Consider the following 23,357-nt stretch of genomic DNA (forward strand, 5'->3'; position numbering starts at 1 on the left):
AACTAAGATAATGTGAAATAATATTATTTATTTTAAACGGAAAGAAAAAGATAATTTTAATATATTTATTTATTCACATGGTGGATTGGATATTTGATGTGCCCTACCCATTGTAAGACAGGGTTTGGGTTTGGGTTTGGTGCATCCAATTCTAACATTCAGCAATTTGTCTTTCTATTAAAACTGAAATAGAAAAACCTCCCGAACCACAACACATCAGCTTCGTCTTCGATCCCTACTTTTTCATCAATTCACTCCCAAAATCCAAGGTGAGCTCTCCTTTCTCCTCACATTTTCTCGATTTTCTTTCTCTTCTTCTTATTCACTCCTATATCTTTTTCTTGATATATTTTCTTCTGCGACTCAAACACATGTTACTAGGTTTTTGCGTTATGCCTTTTCTCTTACAACATTCTTTTCACACCTTCTTCTGATTTCGGTTTTTTATTTTGAATATAACATTTGGGTTTCTTTCTTTTCCTTTTGCAGGAAAACAAGATACTTTTTTTTTTTTTGCTTTGCTTTAATTCATCTAGGTATTAAGTGATTGTTTTGAAGGGGATTTGAAAATATGAGTGGTGCTCCAAAGAGATCTCATGAAGAAGGTGGTGCTCAATCTTCTTCTGCCTCCAAATACGCTCATGAGGATACTGCTAATTATCCTAAAATGCCTTCGTCTTCAGTACCCACTGAGTACCATCATCCTGCTCCTTATGACATGGGGCAAGATGCTAGAATGCCTAGGATTCCTAGAACCGAGCTTCGTGATTCAGGTAGAAGGTCACCTCTACAGCACTCCATGTATAGAATGCCTTCGACTATTGCTTTGAATGATTCGCATATGGATTCTCATCAGGGTTGTTCTGAGAGTAGGATGGAGTTGCGGGAGGCCAAGGACAACCGAGAGGTTAGGGTTGAGAGTCGAGAACAGAGAGTGGAACCAAGGGAGTTCTATGCTGAGGCTGCAAAGAGGGAGTATCAAAGTGGGAAAGGTGAAAAAGATGGTAGGTTTGAGAGTAGGGGGGATGAGAGTAAAGAATTGAAACATGATAGAGACAATTATAGTGGTCCGAAGAGTGATTTGAAGGTGGAAAAGGATCTCTATGGTGGGGCTAGTATTCATTCGAGTTGGAAGGATCCAAGGGATTACCTTAGAGGAAAAAGGTATTCAGAGCCCCCAGGTGGAAACATAGATCCATGGCATATCCAACGTGCTAATTCACAAGGAACAGTTGAAGTTGTAAAGGAAGGTCCTGCTACTGAAGAAAGAGATTATGCTGAAGGTCACGAGGCTGTTGGTGAGAACAAGTTTGATTCAAAAGGTGATGATAGGTTTAAAGACAAGGATAGAAAAAGAAAAGATGGGAAACACCGGGATTGGGGAGATAGAGATAAGGAAAGAAGTGATCGTAGGAACAACACACATGTTGGTAATAGTAGCGGAGAGGTAAAAGAATCTGCAAGAGAGGAGAGAGAAGCAGAGAGATGGGAAAGAGAAAGGAAGGATTTGAAGGAAAAAGAAAGGCCAAAAGAGAGGGAGAAGGATCATATCAAGAGAGAGCCACTGAATGGAGCAGAGAAAGAAGGATTAAACAATGAGAAGGAATTAGGAGATGGATCTGTTAGAATTCAAGAGCAGGAAAATCAGGCATCTGAGCAGAAAAAACAAAAAGAGTTGGATAGCTGGAAAAATGTTGATAGAGAAGCTAGAGATAGGAGAAGAGAAAGAGATGGTGACACAGAAGGAGACAGACCTGAGAAGCGCAGCAAGTGCTCTGATAAAGAATCTGATGATGGGTGTGCAGATGGTGAAGGGGCTACGGAAAGGGAAAAGGAAGGTTTTAATTCTGGAGTCCAGCAGCGTAAAAGGATGCTTCGTCCAAGAGGCAGCCCTCAAGTGGCTAGCCGTGAGCCTTCTTTTAGATCCCGACCTCAAGACAATGAAGGGTGTGTCTTCCTATTTTTGTAGTGTTTGTTTTAATTTCAAGCATATTTACCTTACTGCGGCTTACATGTTATATGAAATTATTCTCTTTAAAATCTCCATGCATTCTAGCCTTTGTAATATGCATTCCCTCTCTCTAGTACTTTCCTTTTGTCTCCACCTCCTTCAATATGCAGCCACTTTCTATATAATCCTTGTTCCAGCCTTCTGATTGGCATTGGTTTTACCATTGTTTGCAAATTAATTGAGTTGCCTATTTGTATTGGCTATTTTCAGTGATGTTTTGAAAGTCTTTAGAAGTATTCGTGATGCTATTGGTCTTATTGTGAAAAAATAATGTTGCTGATATTTGTTCTATGGCATCGTACTTTCTCAGTTTGTATGCAATGTAATTGATGCTTAACTAATTACAATTTTTTTTTTTGTTCTGAGGGTATTTCCTGTCTTTCAGTCATTACACAAAGTGAAATTCATATTAATTAGCTATTATACAAGTTCTTTTTAAGTGAGTTTAAAAGTTCTATTGGTTGAAGCTTTGGTAGCTACATTTTCATTTTCAACAAGTTTTACTTTGGTATTTTGCCCTTGTTATTTTTGCTCTCTAACCATAGTGTTTATTTTACATTGCAGATCTCAGGGTGAGATGTGGTTTAGTGCATTCTGGATTTCAACATTTTAGCTGCAATTTTGTTTTCATATTTGATTGAAGGGGACATTATGATCTGGTGAAGTGAAGTTAGACTGATCTGAAAGAACCTATCCTAGTTGCAAAGCTTCTCTTGGCCTGTGCTTAACATGTGGACATTTACGTTTTGTATGTTTGAAGTGTCATTTATGGTGGTAGTTTAGGCTTGACCTTGCACGTTGATTTGGTAGATGAAGACTGGAACCGATGAAATTTTCTCTATTTTTGATTTGCAGGTTGTATTAGGATGTATATTAGGTTGTTCTACATTAATTCACTCAAGTCTTTAACTTAGAAGGGACAAGGCTAGGGAATAGTTAAATCAGTGACATCAAGATAGATGATAATTTCTATAGTCAAGTTTCTAAATACTAAAGGTTATAATTACTTTTAGGATTCATGGATGCTTAGAAGGAAGTTGGGTGAGTTAGAGATGACAGAAGCTCCAATGTATTAGAGCCTCATGAGTGGAGGAACTGTGTTACAGTTGTTATAAGCGTTGTCTTGTTTATAACATGGTTACCTAAGTAGGTCTTGTGAGCAATGAATAATTATTGTTGCTTCTTCTTTTTCCTACCTATTATATGTTGCTTGTTAAATGCAACTGTGAAGTGGGTTTGTGGTCATTGATTGAACAGAAAGGTTTTAGGCATTTTTCTGGGGGTTACATTCTCTTTGTAATCTACTGATGTTTTTTGTGTTTCAGGTAAACCTGAAGTGTCTACTGTTGTTTATAAAGTTGGTGAATGCATGCAAGAGCTGATTAAGTTGTGGAAAGAATATGAAGCCTCTCAAGCTGATAAAAATGGTGAAAGCTCTCAAAATGGCCCTACTCTTGAAATTCAAATCCCTGCTGAGCATGTTACTGCCACAAATCGTCAGGTAAGACCCAAGAGATATTTTTTCCTTCTTTTGAGGATTTTGTTCTTTTTCTTGTGCAATTTGCAAAAGCTGAAAACTTTTATTAATCGCGATATTTTCTCATTGTTTTGATTGCCTTTTTTTTTTTTTTTTTCTACCTTGAGAGATCCTTATAATGCGAACTTGATGGTCTTGAAATTGGATGAAAGTTGTCAAAGACATTATCTGTTTTTTTTTTTTTTGAAAAAATAAAAAATAAATAAGTGCATTCTGTGCAGGTCAGGGGTGGTCAGCTATGGGGGACTGATATATACACAGATGACTCTGACCTTGTTGCTGGTATGTTGTAATGGCAACATGAAATCAGTACTAACCTTTCGTTGGCCATGTGAATCATAGAACTGTTATCCTTTAACACATTTTCTGCATTGATGTTGTGATGTTTCTTTATAGTTCTTATGCATACTGGTTACTGCCGTCCAACTGCTTCTCCACCTCCACCAGCTATCCAAGAGCTACGTGCTACTATCCGTGTGCTGCCACCACAAGATTGTAAGTCCAAATTCAGCTGTATTTTATTTTTCCAATAATTCCAGTAACATATGCCTCAGCAGCTTAACTCCATTAAAATTAAACATAGTCACTAAAAATAAAGCACGTATGAGCTCTACTTTGTGCATCAATGCCTGGGTTTCAAAAAGCGGCGCAATAGCGGTATAGTGGCCTTCGTGGTAGCGCTGCCAGCCACCACCACTAATCTCTTCAATAGCGGTGTGAAAATATTTCACACTGTTATTGACCAATAGTGGCTGCAAAAAAGCAGGATAGCAAGGAAAAACAGGGTGCCATTTGCGCTAACTTGCCATACCTTAGGAGAAAAATGAAAACTACAGAGAAAGAGAGAGTGAAAACCACTGGAAATAGTTTTTAAGAGTAATAAACGAACATTCACTCATCAATTCACACAGCACAGGGTTTTTTTCTTATTTTCGTAACATGTCGGGTATGGGTGAGAATGGGGTGAAGACAAAAATAGTTGAGGATTGTGTTTTATAAGAGTTAGTTCTTGAGAAGAGAGTTGAGAGCAGAAAGTTCAGATTTTTTACTAAACTCTAAGATAGTAGATAGAGAGAGATGAGAAGGGACGAAAACTAAAGCAGAGGCCAAAGAGTAGAGAAAGAAGCTGGTTTCATAAATTAAATTAGTTTGATAGTTTATATTTGAATTGTTCTGTTCTTATTTTGGAAAGAGGAAAGTTATTAATATTATTTCACACGAGAGAATAATAAATGTTATATACTAAACTTTAATTTAATTATAACGGTCCAAATGAACGAAGCTTGTTCGAGAAGCATCTAAAGTTGTTTTGTTTTATTATTTATTTAAATAATAATTAAAATGACATCTAGTTTATTATAAACTAATATTAATTTATGATAGTAAAAGTTAAAAGAAAGTTAAATATTTCATAATTTACTATTCTTAAAATTAAAAATCTTAAACTTAGAACCATTCTTAAAATTAAAAACTAAAAACTTTAATTAGATTTAAACTTTTAATAACTAAAGAAGTATTATAAATTATAAATTTATTTTGATGTTATGAATATGGGGCACTTCTAACATGAGCTTCACTGAAAAAAGCTTATGAAAAGCTTTTACCAAAATATCTAACGATATTGGTAAATCCTTAGAAATATTGGAAAAGCCAATATTGGTAAATCGTTAGAAATATTAGTAAAAGCTTTTTCTAAGCCATTTTTAGTGGAGCTCATGCTAGAATTTCCCATGAATATTGAATAGTTTGCTATAATACTTTATAAAGTACAAATTTTACTTTTTTTTGTACATAAAATTATAAATTGCAATAAAATGCTTTAAAAATGATTTAAAATAAGATTATATGATTAGACTTATAAATAGCCATATTATAAAAATAAATTGTGCGAAACAAAAAAAATTTCACGACCGTGGTGACTGCAAAGTCTGCAATGACCCCCGTTACATCCACAATCACGATAAATGCGATGCTACCAAAAATGCAACCGCAACCGCATTTTAAAATCCTGCTTGTTGCTTTAATAAGGAAACATTTAAAGATAAGCATTTAAAATTGATTAAAAATTAGTAAAGTTTATTACGTAATAATTACGTTTTCTATTAGCTCAACCCAAAACAATGAGATGGACCAAAGTTGACTTGAGCTGAACCATTGTCATGGTTTGATTTTATTTTTTGGTTTCTTTGGTGGTTTTGTTTGATTAGCTCTTAGATATTCTTTATCTCAGGTACTCTATTTATTTCTATTATTTGTTGGAATTATGTTTTTATGCAACATTCTGACATTATAGGACCAATATTTGCTAGGCTACACCTCTAAACTTAGGAACAATGTTCGTTCCCGTGCTTGGGGAGCTGGAATCAGTTGTAGTTATCGTGTTGAACGATGCTGCATTGTTAAGGTTACAAGTTTCTGGTCTTTTTTCCCTTTATTCCATTAGTTTTTAATAAGGTTGTGGAAAGCTGATATTTAAGATAAATGATTATAATATCCTTTGTTTCTTAAATATTGTGTTTTCTTGCTATATTATATTTCAGAAAGGAGGCGGAACCATTGATTTGGAGCCATGCCTTACACATTCATCAACAGTGGAGCCCACCCTTGCTCCAGTTGCTGTAGAACGGACAATTACTACTAGGGCAGCAGCTTCTGTATTTCCTGCCTCCTTTGTTCATCTAATTTTTGAAGTTCTACTTTTAGTTTATCTTGTGTTTTCTAAAGGAGCTGTTGTTTTAAATTGTTGTTTGTATTGCTTTATGTGACATGCAATGCTTTTGCCTTGGTAGACTATTATATCTCATATCTTTTGGCATCAATAGCTTGTAACCCTGGTTAGAATTGGGAAATAGGTTTACAACTGTTTGGAAACATGACCATTTACTATGTCATACAGTTCAAACCACATGCATGTGTATTCGTGTGAGCCTTTTTTAGTCAGGAATAAATTATGTTAGAATTGGGAAATAGGTTTACAACTGTTTGGAAACATGACCATTTACTATGTCAACAGTTTGAACCACATGCATGTGTATTCGTGCGAGCCTTTTTTAGTCAGGAATAAATTATTGTGCACAATGCAGGGTGTTGCAAAAATCTGCATGCTACAAGTATGAGGCAAAGGCGGAACCATTTGCCCCATAAGTTAGATATGTTGCCTTTTGTAGAAATCAGAGTATTTTTTTTTTTTATACTAAATAGAACATAAATCGAGTTTTATATACAACCTATGACACTACTTTAGGAAACTCTAAGTTAGGAAAGATACTAAATAGGAGATATGATCTCTTAAAATAAGGGATTTTAATAAAAAATATCTACAAAATATTCCTAAAATATTTTAGAATATTCCTACACTCCCCTCAAGTGGAGAATATACATTGTATAATCCCGGCTTGAATAGGAATTTATTGAACATGTGTTTTGGCAAAGCCTTGGTAAGAATGTCGCAATCTGTCTTACGAAGGAATGTAAGAAAGAGTGGCTGTCTTTTGTTGACTTGATCAACAATAAAATGCCTATCAATTTCAACATGCTTTGTTCGGTCATGTTGAACTGGGTTCTTGGCAATCTGAATGGCGATTGATTATCACACAAAACTTCAAAGTGATCCTCCGATTTGTGCCAAGTTCTTTTAGTAATTTAAGTAGCCAAATTCCTTCAGATATCCCCAAAGCTAGTGCTCTAAATTCAGCTTTAGCACTACTTCTTGAAACAATGATTGTTTCTTACTTCTCCAAGTTGTAAGGTTACCCCAAACAAAAGTGCAGACCCACTAGTGGATCTTCTTTCGGTGAGATCTCCACCCAACTAGAGTCTGTAAAAATCTTAACATTACATCTTGTGTCTTCTTAAACATTAAGCCGTGTCCGGAGTTTTCTTCAAGTACTTGAGAATTCTATTTCTTCTTGCCATATGCTCTTGAGAGGATTAGTCATGTGTTGACTTATCACATTTACGGAAAAGCTATATCCGGCCTTGTCAAGGATAAGTAGATTAGTTTCCCAACTAACCTTTGAAATTTCTCTCTGTCTACTAAGGACTCATCTTCTTTATTGAATCTCAAGTTTGCCTCCATTGGTGTATCAGTGGCTTACGACCAAGAAAACCAGTTTCTTTGAGTAAATCAAGTACATACTTTCTCCGGTTGATCACAAGTCCTTCTTTGATCTTGCCACCTCCATTCCTAGGAAATACCTTAGCTTTCCCAAGTCCTTGGTTTCAATTCCTGTTTAACAACTTCTTCAAATTGCTAATCTCTTCCTCATCATCTCCAAGAAGAATGATGTCATCCACATACACAATTAGGATAGCTTTCTTATTTGTAGAAGTTACCTTGATGAAAAGCGTATGATCGGCAAGGACGCTTGTAGCCATTTTGAAGAATGACTTTAGTGAACCTCTCGAACCAAGCTCGGGTGATTGTTTTAACCCAGTATAGAGACTTGTTGAGCTTGCAAACCTTGTTGCTACCTTCAATAGACTTTGAGCGGTGGCAATTGCATATAGACTTCTTCCTCAAGCTTGCCATTAAGAAATCGTTTTTACATCAAGTTGGTGTAATTTCCAATCGCAATTTACAGCCAAACTTAGGAGTACTCGAATAGTGTTAAGCTTTGCCACAGTGCAAAAGTTTCGTGAAGTCTATCCCATATGTTTGCGTGAAACCTCGGCCACTAGTCTAGCTTTGTATCGTTGGATACCGCCATTGGAGTTATACTTTACAGCAAAGATCCATTTACTGACCGATGACCTTTTTTCCTTGAGGAAGGTCCGTAATGGTCCAAGTAGCATTTTCTCTAGTGCACAAATTTCCTCTTCAATGACCCTTCTCCATTTTGGATCCTTTAGAGCTTCAGTTATGCTTGTGGGAACTGTTCTTTATCCAAAGTTCTGTAAATGCTTGAAAAGACGGCATCAATGAATTATAACCAAGAATTTTTCAATAGGATGCTTGGTGCCTTTGTCTAACCCCTTTTCTAATAGCAATAGGAAAGTCATCTAGAGTAGTGGACTTCTTGATTTCTTCTTCCATTTCTAAAATTGGACCCAAATCCAATTCTCGGCAAGAATCGATTGCAAAACAGTCTCGTGGATATGTCTTCTTTTCTTGTGTAGACACGAAGTTGTTTGGGTGGTGGTGTTTTTGAAGACATCAATTGGAGTAGGTGTATTTTCGGAAGAGTGTTTAAAGTGGGTGTAGGTGAATTAGTCATAGGTACTACAAGAGAATCAATGGGAGCATTCACAATGGACCCAAATCCAATTCTCGGCAAGAATCAGATTGCAAAAACAGTCTCGTGGATATGTCTTCTTTTCTTGTGTAGACACGAAGTTGTTTGGGTGGTGGTGTTTTTGAAGACATCAATTGGAGTAGGTGTATTTTCGGGAAGAGTGTTTAAAGTGGGTGTAGGTGAATTAGTCATAGGTACTACAAGAGAATCAATGGGAGCATTCACAGTGATGATCTGCAGTAATGGCGAACAAGATGGCAATTCAAGGTTGAGAATGAAGATTAGGAGGAGATACTGTTGTGGTGAAAATCACTCCATGTTTCCCCAATTTCAGCTGAGTGAAATAGGAATCTGCTCATTAAATGTTATATCCATAGTGGTGAAAAATCGTTTAGAAGGAGGATGATAGCATTTATAACCCTTCTTAAGTGAAGAATACCCAACCAATACACATTTTAAAGACTTAGGATAAAAACAGTCACCAAAAATTTTAAGTGGCGAATGGAGGAGATAGGCTTAAAATGAGGAAAGTCTGCAAAAATATAGATTGAGGCGTTTGAAATTTTAAAACCTTACTAGGCATCCGGTTGATTAAATATGTGGCGATTAATAAGGCTTCCCCACAAATATTTAGGAACATTAGTGGTAAATAGAAGAGAACGAGTAACTTCAAGAAGGTGCCTATTTTTTCTTTTCGGAAGGCTTGTTGCTTTGTGGGGTTCCAACACAAGAACTAATCTGAACTATGCCTTTTCCTTAAAAAAATCACCTAAAGACCTAGCAAAAAATTCACTGCCATTATCAGATTTAAAGAGCTGGATTTTAGACCCAAATTGAGTGAGAACCATGTTATAAAATTGCACAAAAACACTAGCAGTTTCAGATTTATCTTTCAGCAAATAAGTCCAAGTTATCCTACTGTGATCATCAATAAAAGTGATAAACCACTTACAATTATCAGCATTCTTCACCCGAGAAGGGCCCCAAATATCACTATGGATCAAAGCAAAAGGGTAAGAAGGCTTGTATGTAGAAGGAAAATAAGATGATTTAGTATGTTTGGCAAGAGAGCAAACTTTGCAAGAAAAAGAATTAGGCCTTTTATTAATGAATAGAGCAGAAACAATTTTGCAAGGTATTGGAAACTAGGATGGCCTAAACGAAAGTGCCATAACATAACAAGATCAACTTTTCCTAAAGCGGTAAATGACTTGGAGATCTCGATTTTAGGAGAGGTAGGGAGGATGTAGAGACCATTATGCAAGTGGCCTTACCAATCATCTTCTTGAGTTCAAGGCTCGCAAAGTACAATCACGATCATTAAAAATTACAGAGCAAATGCAAGTCTGTGGACAATTTACTAACAGAGATGAGATTGCACGCCGATTTGGTACAAAGAGAACATTTTTAAGTGCAATCTGTTCATTGAGAATAACGATGCCATGTCCTCTATTTTGCACAAGGTACCATCACCGTTTTGTGACTTTACCAAAGGTATGGAAAAATTGTGAAACAATGCCTTGTTACCGATCATATGTTCCAGTAGCACCGAATCGAGGATCCAATTAGGAGTCAACGGGAGGAGAAAAATGCAGAGAAGAAAGGTTACCTTCGGATCTTTTATGACCAGATTACCTCACAAGACCCTTGAAACTTTCTAAATAGTTTTTGAAGTTCAGCAATCTGTTCTTTAGTGAAACTAGTGAGAGGTGGCAACAAGGCTTGATTTATTATCTCGAGAGTGCTTGGACTTCCATCCGAGGCTTACCATGAAGCTTCCAACACTTCTCCTTAGAGTGGCGGGCTTTTGCAATGATCACACCAAGGTCTCCCCGTTTGGAAGAGGAGATGATTGATGGGTCAATAAGGCGATCTTTCGAAGTGGAAGATGGTTCATCGACAACATCACACACCTTCGGCTTTCTTCCTTCTTGACCATAGAGAAAGCCTCTCGAAGGAGGGAAGAGGAGAAATAGCCAGACTCGCCGCGAACCTCGTCCGTGTTCTTATTTAAGCCTTGGAGAAATTGAAAAGTCTTCGTTGAGTAACAATTTGCTGATAAAGAGCAGCATCTCTTGGATCTACCCAATCATAATGTGCATACAAATCTAATTGTTGCCAAAGAGCAATAAGGGTATTGTAGTAGAGAGTAACAGGCATGGTTCCTTGTTTAAGAGTGGCTGCTTGATCTTCAACATGATATAATTCAGCAATGTTATCCGTGCTAGAGTAGGTTTCGCGGACTGCACTCCAAATTTCAGCGGCTGTGGTGTAAAGAAGAAAGTTTCTGCTTATACTCGGGGTCATGGAATTAAGGAGCCAAGTCATAACCTGACCATTGTCACGCATCCACTTAGCAAAACCAGCATCAGTCACAGCAGGCTTCTTGATTTCACCAGTAACGTAGTCCAATCTTTCTCTGCCCAAGAGAAAAATCTTAACCGATTGGGACCATTCAAGAAAATTGTTGCCATTCAATCGATGGCAGGTGATAGTCAGACCAGACGAATCTGATGGAGCATCGGAACTAGAAAAATTTCTGGATTTGAAGTAATCTCCGAAGTAGGAGAAGGAGTTTCGGACATGGTCTAGGTTGAAAAAGAAATCATAACCTAAGCTGATACCATGTAGAAATCAGAGTATTTTTTTTATACTAAATAGAACATAAATCAGAGTTTTTATATACAACCTATGACACTACTTTAGGAAACTCTAAGTTAGGAAAGATACTAAATAGGAGATATGATCCCTTAAAATAAGGGATTTTAATAAAAAAAATATCTACAAAATATTCCTAAAATATTTACAGAATATTCCTACACCTTTTTCTTCTTAAGTTTGGTATTGGTTTACATGGTATCTGCGTATTATTCTGGCAGCAGTTCGTTAAGAGTAATGATTCATATATAGTCAAGAAATGCAAAGCTTCATACTTTGTGTTCTTGAAGTCTTTCTTTTATTGCTATTAGTATCATCTAATATGTTATATTTCTGTTTATTTAATAGAAATAAGCTCTTGTGATGCTTTTCAATTCTCAGAACGCCTTACGACAGCAAAGATTTGTACGGGAAGTTACGATACAGTACAACCTATGCAATGAGCCTTGGTACCTTCAAGACTTATTTAAGATTTCCTGTTTTGAGTTTTTCAAATTTGCATTTTGATTATAGATATATGGAGATTTTTAATGCACAAATTACTGTAGTTGTACAAGTTACTTTACAATCATATTTTAGAATCGAAATTTTAGATTTAAATTTAAGATTCTTAATTTTCTGTAGTTGTACAAGTTACTGATTCTTCCAGAAACCTTGTGTCGGATTTGAACACTATATTTCAGTATGTTTGGTAATGAGTTGACTAATTACTTTTAAGTTAATCTGCAGATTCAGCTATGATCTTCTAGAAGCCTCTGAATTTATTCTACAATGCCTTTTTATTTAGGGAGTTAGGTTAGCTAGGTTGAGTTCTACACCACCTAGATTTTATTTTGTTTTGGGAACATTACAAAATAATTTCATACACTTAATTTTTGGCATATGGTGTTAATGAAAAAGAAAAATAAGGAATAAAATATATGTTTTAAATATTTTGCACATCTACTAATGCTATGTTATCCCACTCCATCAGTTCTATGTACCATCTTACCATAGTTGGCAAAGAGATGCGACGTGTTAAACCACATGGCATTTTTCATCCAGCTAAGGGCTTTAATTGGATATAAATAACTTTTAAGGAGGTCAATTTATTGTAGTAAAAAGAGTAGGCGCTTTGATGATATACTTAATTAATTAGTCATTTATAGAACTATTTGAAAAGGATGGATCAATAGTACTTTGAAATAGAGTTTAAAAAAAGTGCTCAGCATTTTTCGGACATTTTGATTTCAAGTTTCTGCTTTTATGCTTGGAAAGCCAATTTTTAACTTTTACTGAAGCTCAATGGCTCTTCTTTTTCTTTCTCTCCCGTAGAATCAACCCTATCTTTTTGTTAGTTGAGCTTTTTGATGTACAGACTCTAGAAGCTGGGCCAAACTAGAAAATGTTCTTGTCACATTAGTATCATATAATCATTTTAAGATCATATGATATGATACAAGAAGGAAAGAGTTGAGAATAGAGAGTGAAACAATGTTGCTTTCTCTCTTTATTTTTCTTTAAGTATTCTCGTCCAATGCATATGCGGACATAAGTATGGAGATATGACCCTCCAAGACTCTTCCAATGCATGGAAAAACTTGGACATACCTATGTCCAAGACATACCATTATCCGGCACTCTCACACAAATCTGAGTAAATGGGAGTGAAGTTACATTGAATAGAGATGAAAAAAAAGAAGAAAAGATGAAGATGAGAGTAAATCAAGAATTAAAGAAACGATGGTGCAATGGGGGTGATCAGAACTATAATCCTAGTTCTTTTTTTGTTTTTTCAATATTTAAGTCTAGTACTAGTTCAGCAGTTGAAGTATTAATAAAAGAAATTCTTAATGGTGCAAAAAAGTATATCCATTCTGATTTGTTGGATTTCAGTGTCCGGTTTTCTGTATCTATCTCTGTTACAGAACCTGAAGTTTTAAGGACATTGAGTATGGAATGTCATAATTGTCTTTTGTTTAATTGCTTGTTATGCTGTTCCTTAACTTTCGTTCTTCCATGAATGTTGTTGCCAATTCCACAGGATTAAGTATAGTATCAGTATAGTTGCTGACAAGGGTCTGAAGAAACCCCTTTATACATCTGCTCGTTTGAAGAAGGGTGAAGTTCTGTACTTGGAGACACATTCGTGCAGGTATTATTATTTGTATAAACTGTCGTTTATGCAACAAGATTGATGGTTGCATTACTTATTTTGGCTTTTCTTCTTCCCTTTTTAATTTATTAATTACATTTTCTAATTGCTGCTAGCTTAATTTCTTAAATCTAATTTGATTTAACTAGTATATAACATTGACAAGAAGCATGGAAAGAACCTAATATCATATCAAGTCTCTCTCGTGGTTAGTGATGAAAGTTAATTTATCCACTTGTGGGCTTGTTATGAGCTACTCGGATTCTAACAATTAGTTGAGCTTGAGCTTGGTGCTGCTTGGCTCATTATTTTCTTTGCTCATTTATATTCGTGAGCAAAGCTCTCTGAGCAGTTATTGAATAAACACTCACTCTATTGGCTTGTAAATATTTGATGGGATGTTTATGCATTCAAACTGATAATTCAAATATTGAAATATTACAAATGTAATTGAATATCACCTAAGAACATTCCAATTAAAAAGTAGTCTTAAAATATCAGATAGGTTACAAGCTTTGGATGCTATCTGACTGTTGAATGGAAGGGTAACAAAGTTGAGAGCAAGATGTTCTACCTCCACTTACTCTTTTCTCTTGGCCCTGCCTTTACCTTTGCACAAGTTTCTTAAGTTCTTTCTACTACTAATACTATTCAACGACTGATTTTTGATGAAAAAGGCTGACTAGTGGTTTTGCCAAGTTGGATTAGTTGCTTCTCTTCTCTTCCCCTTTCCTTATTTCTACCAGTGCTTGATATTCTGCATTAAAATTTTCAGCGATTTGCTAAATACCATTTTTGATGTTGCGTATCTGCTAATATTTTTTATTTTTGTACCTCAATTACTATACACTATTACTTGGATTGTTTGCAAATTATTTAAGTTCAATTACGTCCATGAAAAAACATCTCTGGAAGCCTTAAGTTTCAGAAGATCAGTATGGGAAGCTTTAAACCAAATTAACCAAACAATTTAAATGCTTAATCAGTTATTCATTTGATTGATTCTGAAAACAGTTCAATTCTTTCAGGAATTGTCTCACATTATTATGAAAATCCCGTGGAACAAACTGAGTTAATGGACTGATGGATTATAATATTAATTGGTTTTCTCAGTGATTTGATCATTATAGTTAAATTGTTCTGGTTTAAGAGTGTTCTAACCTATTTAGAAGAGCTGAGTGCCCACAAACTCATAATAGTTGATGTGCTAACTATTGGCATTTTCTTTTCCTTTTTTTTTCCCCTTAAATATTTTAAATTAATGTGAAGGTATGAGCTATGTTTTACTGGAGAGAAAATGGTGAAAGCTACAGCAGCGTCTCAAGCACATGAAGCAGATACAGAGAAGTCTCAAAATCACCACGCACATTCCTCAAATGGTGAAAAGAACGACTCTGAGAACACCCTGATAGATGTTTTCAGATGGTCTCGGTGTAAGAAGCCCCTTCCCCAGAAAGTCATGCGTTCAATTGGAATTCCCTTGCCACTCGAGCATGTAGAGGTACTTCCCGTTTCAGAATTTACTTCCTTGGCAACTCATGTTTCTTTGCAGCATTTCCCATTGTAAATTATCCTTTGAGATATTACCATAAAGCCAATAGGAATAAAATGCTCGAATTTGCAGTAGAAGCACATGATAATATGATAGAATAAGCTCGGAAGACCATCGGTACGTTTTAGATGACGGATATTGAAAGCTTAGGCAACTCCCAGAGCACATATTCTTAGTTCTCCTACATTAGATGCTGTTAAGGCATAAATAATCTGTTTATTCTCCTTTTCAGTCTGCCAGATTGGTCCATCTAATGTAAGTAATGGCATGAAAATTTAGTGACGGAGATTGTTGTGATGAAACAGGTATTGGTGGAGAATGTTGACTGGGAAGATGTGCAGTGGTCGCAAACAGGGGTTTGGATAGCTGGAAAAGAGTACACACTTGCTCGAGTGCATTTTCTATCTCCAAATTAGCTGTTATTTTTCGAGTTTGGTATCTTCACATGCACAGAGACCCTTTGTCATGTTCTTATGGAGGAATAAAAAGTCAAGTGTTATGAAATAATATATTTTGAAGTGTTGAATTCTACATTCTAGTGTTTTAGTGTTTATTACAATTTAGTCAACCCAAGTTACTCATTTAGTGTAACCCTATACCCATCAATAGATATTAATTTGTTGTCATCCATTAGTAGTCTAAATTAATGCATATAAATAATGTCAGATTGTCTAATGCACGCACGACAGAATCTATATCCCATTGCTTCATGTGTTTTTGAAAAAAGAATTATTTCGTTTATTTTGCCACCAATTTTTTTTTTAATTTTTTTTTATTTTTTGCATAAAGATCAATTTTATTCCAAAAGAATTGGGTCCATACCGAAACGTAAGTTTGACCAGAAACTTGGTCAAAGCCGATTGTAAAAAAAAGTGAAATGAAGATGGGTCAGATATAAATTATCTAAAAAGAAAAATTGAAATCAATAATTAAATGCATTTGAATTCATTGCATCTTTATTAAGCCAAATAATGTTGAAATTAATGTACTATGGTCGTCGTCGTTTCTCAAATATTTAGCCCCCTCCCCGCTATAAACAAATTTTGTACTGAACTTTAAGACTTGATTTTCTCTATAAACTAACTTGGCGTTAATTTAAAACTTTATTTTCTCTAAATTTTCGCTCAAATCATTTGCCATTTCAACAATTTATTTAGGAAGAAAATATTTTAAAAATTAAAATTAGGTATTGATGTGTTGAGTAAGAATTTTTTTGGACTCATGATATGGGTACCATACATATTTGCCCAAATTTGATCATTTTTTGCTTAAACCAATCAATGTTTGTAAATGACACTTATTTAGGCTCATCTATATATATTTTATTATATATTGAGTAATTATATATATTATTCAGATAAGTATAGACATATTTTACTACCCTTAATTTTTCCTTCCATTAAAATTTCAAACATAAATTTCTTATTATATATTTTCATGTAATATATCCATAGTTTTTGTCTAATTTCAATTTTTTTGGGCCGAAGTCTCTCATATTTGAACTAGGATTGTTTGAACTAGTCAATCAGATTGGTTCAATCAAAGGTAAAAAATCGATTGATTCGTGAACCGGTAAAAATTAATTAATTGGGGTTAAAAATTAGTTGAACGAGTGGTTGAACCAATTTTTATAGTTTTTTTAAATAATTTATTTGTTTTAAATTATCTGGACCAATTGAATGAAAAAATGATAGTCTAACCGATTTAACTACCGATTTGATTTCAAAAACATTGATTTGAACTGGGCTAATGTAGCCCTTAGAGCCTGGTTCACTTTGTTAATAGGATAAATGATGCGTGCAGGTGCAGCTATTGATTTGCTTTCCTTTTGACATGCCGGTTTGGGTTTCTTATGATGTTGGGGGTCAGCAAATGCAACTATAACTTCTTGTGGGGGTCAGTCAACGGGAGGTTGAAAAGGATGTACGGACGGACCCATCCTTGAGTCAGATGCCATTAGTTTAAACTACCACACAGATGCTAGAATTCAACTAAAGATGGCTATCCTACTACTATATTTCAAATATAAAGGTGGGGTAGTGGGTTTGCTTTATTCCCCCCCCCCCCCCCGGGGCAATTTAGAATTCAAAATTCAGTAGGCAATATAATTATTATATTATGAAAAGAAGGGGATTAAGACACTTAATCAACATATACTACTATCACAAAGAAACAGGCAGGAAGGTCTGTTTTATATTTGATTCCTCACTTAGACATCAACTTGGAATGTCAAAAGGAGTAATCCTCGTTCCTTTTTATACTTGAGCCCTTGCCTTTCCTTTGCTTCACCCCAAATTACTATTTGTTCCATCTTTCTCATCCATATCTGCTTTAGCGGCCATTGTCTGGAGATGAAGTTTGGCAAGGAATTTGCTTCTCAAATGGTGCCTGAATGGCAGGCAGCTTACTTGGATTACGCTTGCTTGAAGATCCTTTTGAAGCAAATCCAACATTGGAAGCAAAAGACCACCCAACCTGATACTCCACCTCGTCTTCCACGAGCCTTAACTCTTTATAGAGCATTTAGCGGTTTAATACAGAGACAAAATCAACGTTTGAACTCTTTCAATGGTGAAGACACAGAAAACCAACCCATTCTTGTGAATTTTTGCACTGGAAGAAAAGGGTCTGGCAAGTATGAGACAACCTTTCTAATGGCTGCAGAAGAAGGAGGGGAATGTGAGCAGCAATTCTTTAGAAGGCTTGATAATGAGTTGAATAAAGTTGACAAGTTTTATAGGTCTAAAGTGAAAGAAGTGATGGAGGAAGCTCAAACATTGAGCAAACAAATGAAAGCTCTCATTGCTTTTAGAATAAAAGTTGACAAAGTAGCTGCAAAATTTGATCATATTCATCCATCTCCTAGTAAGCAAATTTGCTGTAAAATTTTTCACAATCTGTTTGGATATATATATATATATATATATATATTTGTTTTTTGTTTTTCAGATAACTGAAAGAAATCTTTAAACTATGTGCAGGAATGGTTGGTATGAATGTATTTAATGGCGAAGCCCAATCGAATGATTCGATCGAAGATAATGAGAAGCACATTAGCCTAGAGATTGAAGAAGAAAATTCCAAGCATATGATGAGTAGTGACATTGCTTCATTAAACATACTGAACCACGTGAAGTTGAATGAAGCTATTCAGACTCATTTTCCAACTATTAAACAAACAGAGCTCAACTTTAGTAAAGAAAACTTGAAGAGAATCGAAAAACAACTTAAGCAGGCGTTTATTGAATTTTACCACAAGCTTAGGCTTCTCAAGAAATACAGGTGAACATTGGCAATTACCCCCCAGTTTTGGTCTATCTTATTCAAACTTTTCATTTTTTTTTTCTAAAGTAATCCACGTTTATATCTGACAAACATAACTGTTAGTATCATCTTCCAAATATATGAAAGAACTCGGATTAAATTGAACATTATAGATATAGGTTCGTATATGAAATTTACTGTTGAATCTGACATAAAAGTTATTCTTGTTTTTGGTTTCTTTGTCTTTGAAAACAGCTTCATGAATATTTTGGCGTTCTCTAAAATCATGAAGAAATATGATAAGGTACAAAGATACATTTTTGCCATTTGCTTCATTTTGTTGACCATGATAATTGATCAAATACTACATGAAAGCAAGATATCCAACTCAATTTTCATTTTTATGATTGCTACAGATCAGTTCTAGAAGGGCATCAAGAAATTATATGAGAATAGTGGATAATTCTTATCTTGGCAGTTCTGATGAAGTAAGTGCCTCACTGATAAAATATAATGTACAAGAATGGCAACCTCATATACAGTACAAAATTGTGAACTTTTAGTAATCTAAAATCGAATATGCATTTTTCTACACAATCTTTTCACTTAAAATGGTTCAGGTAACTTTTTTGAGTCCTCATCTGTATTACTTGTTTTGAATTGAAGGTAACCAAGCTAATGGAGAGGGTTGAAGCTACATTCATCAAGCATTTCTCGAATTCAAACCATGGTAAAGGAATGAATAAGCTAAGGCTGAAAACTAAGAAAGAAAGGCATAGAATATCGTTTTGTACAGGTAAAGAAGCTCACTTGAGATCTTACAAGTAGAGAATTCATTGAGGTTGGTTGTATTGAACGAGCAAACATGAATTTGCAGGCCTCTTTGTTGGTTTCACAGCAGCTCTGATACTTGCTCTTATATTGATCATACATGCGCGGAATATCCTCGATAAGCAAGGAAAGGCTCAGTACATGGAAAACATGTTTCCCCTTTATAGGTAATAATAACTGAATTAACGTCAACAATTATATCAGACCATGAAAATGTTTCATTAGTATACTTCAAAGTCTTATGCATATTCTGTCAGCCTTGGTACCTAATGATTTAAATTTTAAACCATCTTCCTACTTAGTAATGCCTTATATCTTGAATTCACTGTTGGTACATAACCTTCTTCGATTTAACATTCTTTCCATGTTTTTGGATGATCTGAATTCATATTGCTCTGAAGTTTTTACTATTTTGTGATAAAATAATCATAGCTGTTCATTCAATGTATTGGACTACTATGTATCTGACAAAAGATACTTCATTTTTCTTGCAGCTTGTTTGCATTCATTGTTTTGCACATGATTTTGTATGCTGCCAACATATTCTTTTGGCGGCAGTATCGAATTAACTACACCTTCATATTTGGCTACAAACAAGGGACCGAGCTTGGTTATCGAGAAGTTTTGCTCCTGAGTTTCGGTCTTGCAGCTTTAGCACTGGCCAGTGTCATCTCAAATCTTGATATGGAAATGGACCCTAAAACAGGAGATTACAAAGCACTAACTGAACTGCTTCCCCTAATCTTGGTCACAGTAAGACTTACTGAACTAAACTGATGTACATTCCTTGATCAATCTTCTTATTTTAAACCTTTCTTGAAACTCAGCATGCTCCCCTTTTTTTTTTTTTTTTTTTGTCTCTGCAGCTTGCACTTGTTATATTAATCTTCCCATTCAACATCCTATACTGTTCAAGTCGCTTATTTTTTCTCACAACTCTGTTCCACTGTATTTGTGCTCCTCTTTACAAGGTAAATTACTGAAGGACAAATCACTAAAGCTCAAAGAAATGGCTGGAATTTAAGAACCAAACAAATATACATATTCATGGGTGCATATCTCTTTGTTGCAGGTCAAATTCCAAGATTTCTTCTTGGCAGATCAGTTAACTAGTCAGGTAAAGGAGTGTGGTCTGATCTAAGCATGAATCTTCTACAATTACAACTTACCATCTTTAGATGGAAAAAGGGTTATAGGAAATGTATCGATGACTGTTTTATTGTAGGTGCAAGCCTTGAGAAGCCTGCAATTCTATATTTGCTATTATGGTTGGGGAGACTATAAACATAGACAGAACACTTGCAAAATGAACGATGCTTTCAACACTTTCTACTTCGTTGTTGCAGTAGTTCCATATTGGTCCCGTTTACTTCAGGTATTTCTTCCAACTTGGATAAAATTATTAAGCTTCTTATCAGCCTTGGAGACTTAAAAACTTAACTTCCTTATGTAATATCAGTGCCTCAGACGCCTACATGAAGAGAAAGATCCAATGCAAGCATACAACGGATTGAAGTACTTTTTCACAATTATTGCTGTTTGCACAAGGACTGCTTATAGCCTGAATGCAGGAACTGGGTGGAGAATTGTAGCTTGGATCTGTTCAGCCATAGCAGCTATCTATGGTACGTACTGGGACCTTGTTGCCGACTGGGGGCTTCTTCAACGCCGCTCTAAAAACCGTTGGTTGAGAGATAAATTGCTTGTCCCTTACAAAGGTGTATATTTTGGGGCCATGGTAAGAGGAAAAACATGTGCTAGTTCTAATTGATAGTGAGACTTTGCAGCATTGAGTAAGTAATTAAATTTGTGGATGCAGGCATTAAATATATTGCTGAGATTTGCATGGATGCAAACAGTGTTGAATTTTAAGGTGTCTTTACACAGAGAAACATTAGCTGCTATTGTTGCCGGTCTAGAGATCATTCGTCGCGGCATCTGGAATTTCTTCAGGTTAACCTTTAAATCAGCCTTGTGTTTATTCAATTACAACCATTTATGTTTTCAGACCAATATAAAGATTCTGTATAAGAATTTGAAGCCTTTGAACATTGTGATAGCCATTTCCTATTGAAAATGAGCAGGTTGGAGAATGAACATTTGAACAATGTTGGCAAGTTCCGAGCATTTAAGTCAGTACCTTTGCCTTTCAACTATGAAGATGATGAAGATAGGGATGTTTAGCCTGCTGCAAAAAAAAAGAAATATGGGAAGCAGATAGGAAAGATGGAAAAAAAGTTGTAAGAGAAACAATTAGCAATGCAATTGTTTCGGTGTCGAGTGGAGGAAGTTCTGAAATCATTTGCACCCAAATTGAATCATAAGCATATAGATGTATATTTCATTTAGCTTTATACTGTGGATTTTTTAAACTCTTTGCTAGGTTGGATTAGTTCATTAGATTGCTTCATTCTTTTTATATCACCTATGTTAAGAGTGTTGTTGAATCGTAATTGTCTTTATTTGTGTATAATTTTGTTGAATCAATAAGTTATTGATTGCTTAAAAAAACAAAGTGCTTGAATGGAAGTTCTTAGAATTTTATTTTTAATATTTTAAAATCCAAATTTAATTTGTTGTAATATTTTTATTAAATTTGTTGATGTAATATTTTAAAATATTCATTTGTTTGCAGATTGTTTCTATTGAAAAATTACAGAAATTTAAAATAAACTTCAAAAATTCAACTATTTTAAAAATATTTTGTAAAAAATATAAAAAGATAAACATAATGTGAAATTTTAAAAATATATATATAAGTGTTAAATTATAAAAATTTAAAAATATTATTTAAATTATAAAAATTTAAAAATATTATCTAAAATAATAATTTTTTGAATATTCTAAAATCATAAATTTGAAGCCTTAAACAATTAAATTACCAAATTAAGTTTATCATACTAATTATCCTTTTTTTCCCTCTTATTTTGCTTTGAAAGAGTTTTTTGCCATACATTTGAGAGAGTTTTCAACCATACATAACCTCAAATTTATATGGTCTAGCTTGGAATTTACTCATATTGTGAACAAGATTTTAATTTTAATTTGTTTAATTTTTTAAATTTAACTTGGACAAATTTATTCAACTCAACTTGGATTTTATCTCACTCGATTCAATTTGTTGACCTGAAGTAGTTGCTAAATAACAAGCTAAGTGCTGGCAGAAGTGACTAAAAAGTTGACACTTTTGCGGAGCTTGGCTCAAAGAGAATTTTCCACTATCTTCAAACACTTACAACAAGTTAACCTAAATCTATCAGACCCCAGTGACAATTTCCTCACTCTTGTTGGAACATTTTCAAATATTTATAGTGTTCCAATAACTATAAATGAATGGATGTAATTAATCAAAAGATTATGTTATTTGATTTTTGAAAAAATTATAACTATTTAAATAAAATTATTTGAATAGTTATAATATTAAATGAATAATTATGTGTTTAATTTAAAGACATTATTATTTAGAGAGACACCTATTGATGAACGATGTCTCTATGAAGAGACATGAAAATTCTTATAAATAGGAATGATATTTCATTTGGAAATCATACCAACAAATTCTACTATTCTTTCTTTCCTTCCTTCATTTTCTAATATTATCAGATTATTCTATAAAGTATTACTACAGAAATCCTTTATAGAAATTGAGTTTCTTGTCATACATTGCTCAGTGTGTAGTGGGTTATTCTCGTCAGTGCAAAATGCAAATAGCCATTGGCTTCATTGTATCCTCGAGGTTAATTTGCTTAGAACTCGTTTGCACACCGAAGATAGGTGAGGGCGAATATAACCTTAAAGATAGTGGCTTGATACACGCCTTGGAGCCTTGTCCTATTTCTTCTTCTATTTGAGTTCCGTTCGTGTGTTCAAGATTTTCCTTACTGGAGATTTGTACTAACAATTTTAAGGTTATATTTCATGATGACTACCACAACTCATGAAAGTGGAACACTAAGGGAGTTGGCTTCCAATTTTGTCAAACTTGATAGGTTTGATGGAGGCAATTTTCGATGATGGCAGAAAAAGATACACTTCTTATTATCAACTTTGAAGATTGCTTATGTTTTGGATACTCCAAGAACTGACGAGATTGAAAACGAATCTGTTGCTGCAACCCAAGAAAGACAAAAATGGGA

General features: G+C 34.7%; 2 protein-coding genes across 3 annotated transcripts; both read left to right on the top strand.

Moving 5' to 3' along the window:
- The first annotated feature begins 94 nt into the window (after window positions 1-94).
- Window positions 95-15,633, top strand: LOC108466868 (uncharacterized). Its single transcript, XM_017767221.2, has 12 exons — window positions 95-269; window positions 490-1,947; window positions 2,576-2,583; window positions 3,337-3,512; window positions 3,770-3,830; window positions 3,945-4,043; window positions 5,858-5,952; window positions 6,089-6,202; window positions 11,822-11,889; window positions 13,464-13,574; window positions 14,844-15,075; window positions 15,432-15,633. The coding sequence occupies exons 2-12, from the start codon at window positions 572-574 to the stop codon at window positions 15,540-15,542; spliced, it is 2,451 nt and encodes an 816-aa protein (XP_017622710.1). The 5' UTR covers window positions 95-269; window positions 490-571; the 3' UTR covers window positions 15,543-15,633.
- A 1,624-nt stretch (window positions 15,634-17,257) lies between these two features.
- On the top strand, window positions 17,258-21,772 carry LOC108466605 (phosphate transporter PHO1 homolog 7-like). Of its 2 annotated transcripts, none has more exons than XM_017766990.2 (13): window positions 17,258-17,991; window positions 18,108-18,408; window positions 18,646-18,694; window positions 18,807-18,878; window positions 19,057-19,186; window positions 19,268-19,388; window positions 19,716-19,974; window positions 20,088-20,192; window positions 20,294-20,338; window positions 20,447-20,596; window positions 20,681-20,959; window positions 21,041-21,174; window positions 21,306-21,772. In XM_017766990.2, the coding sequence occupies exons 1-13, from the start codon at window positions 17,478-17,480 to the stop codon at window positions 21,403-21,405; spliced, it is 2,259 nt and encodes a 752-aa protein (XP_017622479.1). In that variant the 5' UTR covers window positions 17,258-17,477; the 3' UTR covers window positions 21,406-21,772. The 2 variants fall into 2 exon arrangements, with proteins under 2 accessions (XP_017622479.1, XP_052878385.1); XM_053022425.1 differs by having other exon boundaries at window positions 17,258-17,970; window positions 18,099-18,408.
- Window positions 21,773-23,357: the final 1,585 nt, after the last annotated feature.

Source organism: Gossypium arboreum, chromosome 1 (assembly GCF_025698485.1).
Source record: "Gossypium arboreum isolate Shixiya-1 chromosome 1, ASM2569848v2, whole genome shotgun sequence".
In the NCBI taxonomy this organism is placed as follows: Eukaryota; Viridiplantae; Streptophyta; class Magnoliopsida; order Malvales; family Malvaceae; genus Gossypium; species Gossypium arboreum.

Coding starts and splice junctions, on each gene's coding strand:
- LOC108466868 (XM_017767221.2), top strand. CDS start 572: ATGAGTGGTGCTCCAAAGAGATCTCATGAAGAAGGTGGTGCTCAATCT. Junction 13,575..14,843: donor TTGGAGACACATTCGTGCAG/GTATTATTATTT, acceptor ATTAATGTGAAG/GTATGAGCTATGTTTTACTG. Junction 15,076..15,431: donor TGCCACTCGAGCATGTAGAG/GTACTTCCCGTT, acceptor GTGATGAAACAG/GTATTGGTGGAGAATGTTGA.
- LOC108466605 (XM_017766990.2), top strand. CDS start 17,478: ATGAAGTTTGGCAAGGAATTTGCTTCTCAAATGGTGCCTGAATGGCAG. Junction 17,992..18,107: donor TCATATTCATCCATCTCCTA/GTAAGCAAATTT, acceptor AACTATGTGCAG/GAATGGTTGGTATGAATGTA. Junction 18,409..18,645: donor AGGCTTCTCAAGAAATACAG/GTGAACATTGGC, acceptor CTTTGAAAACAG/CTTCATGAATATTTTGGCGT.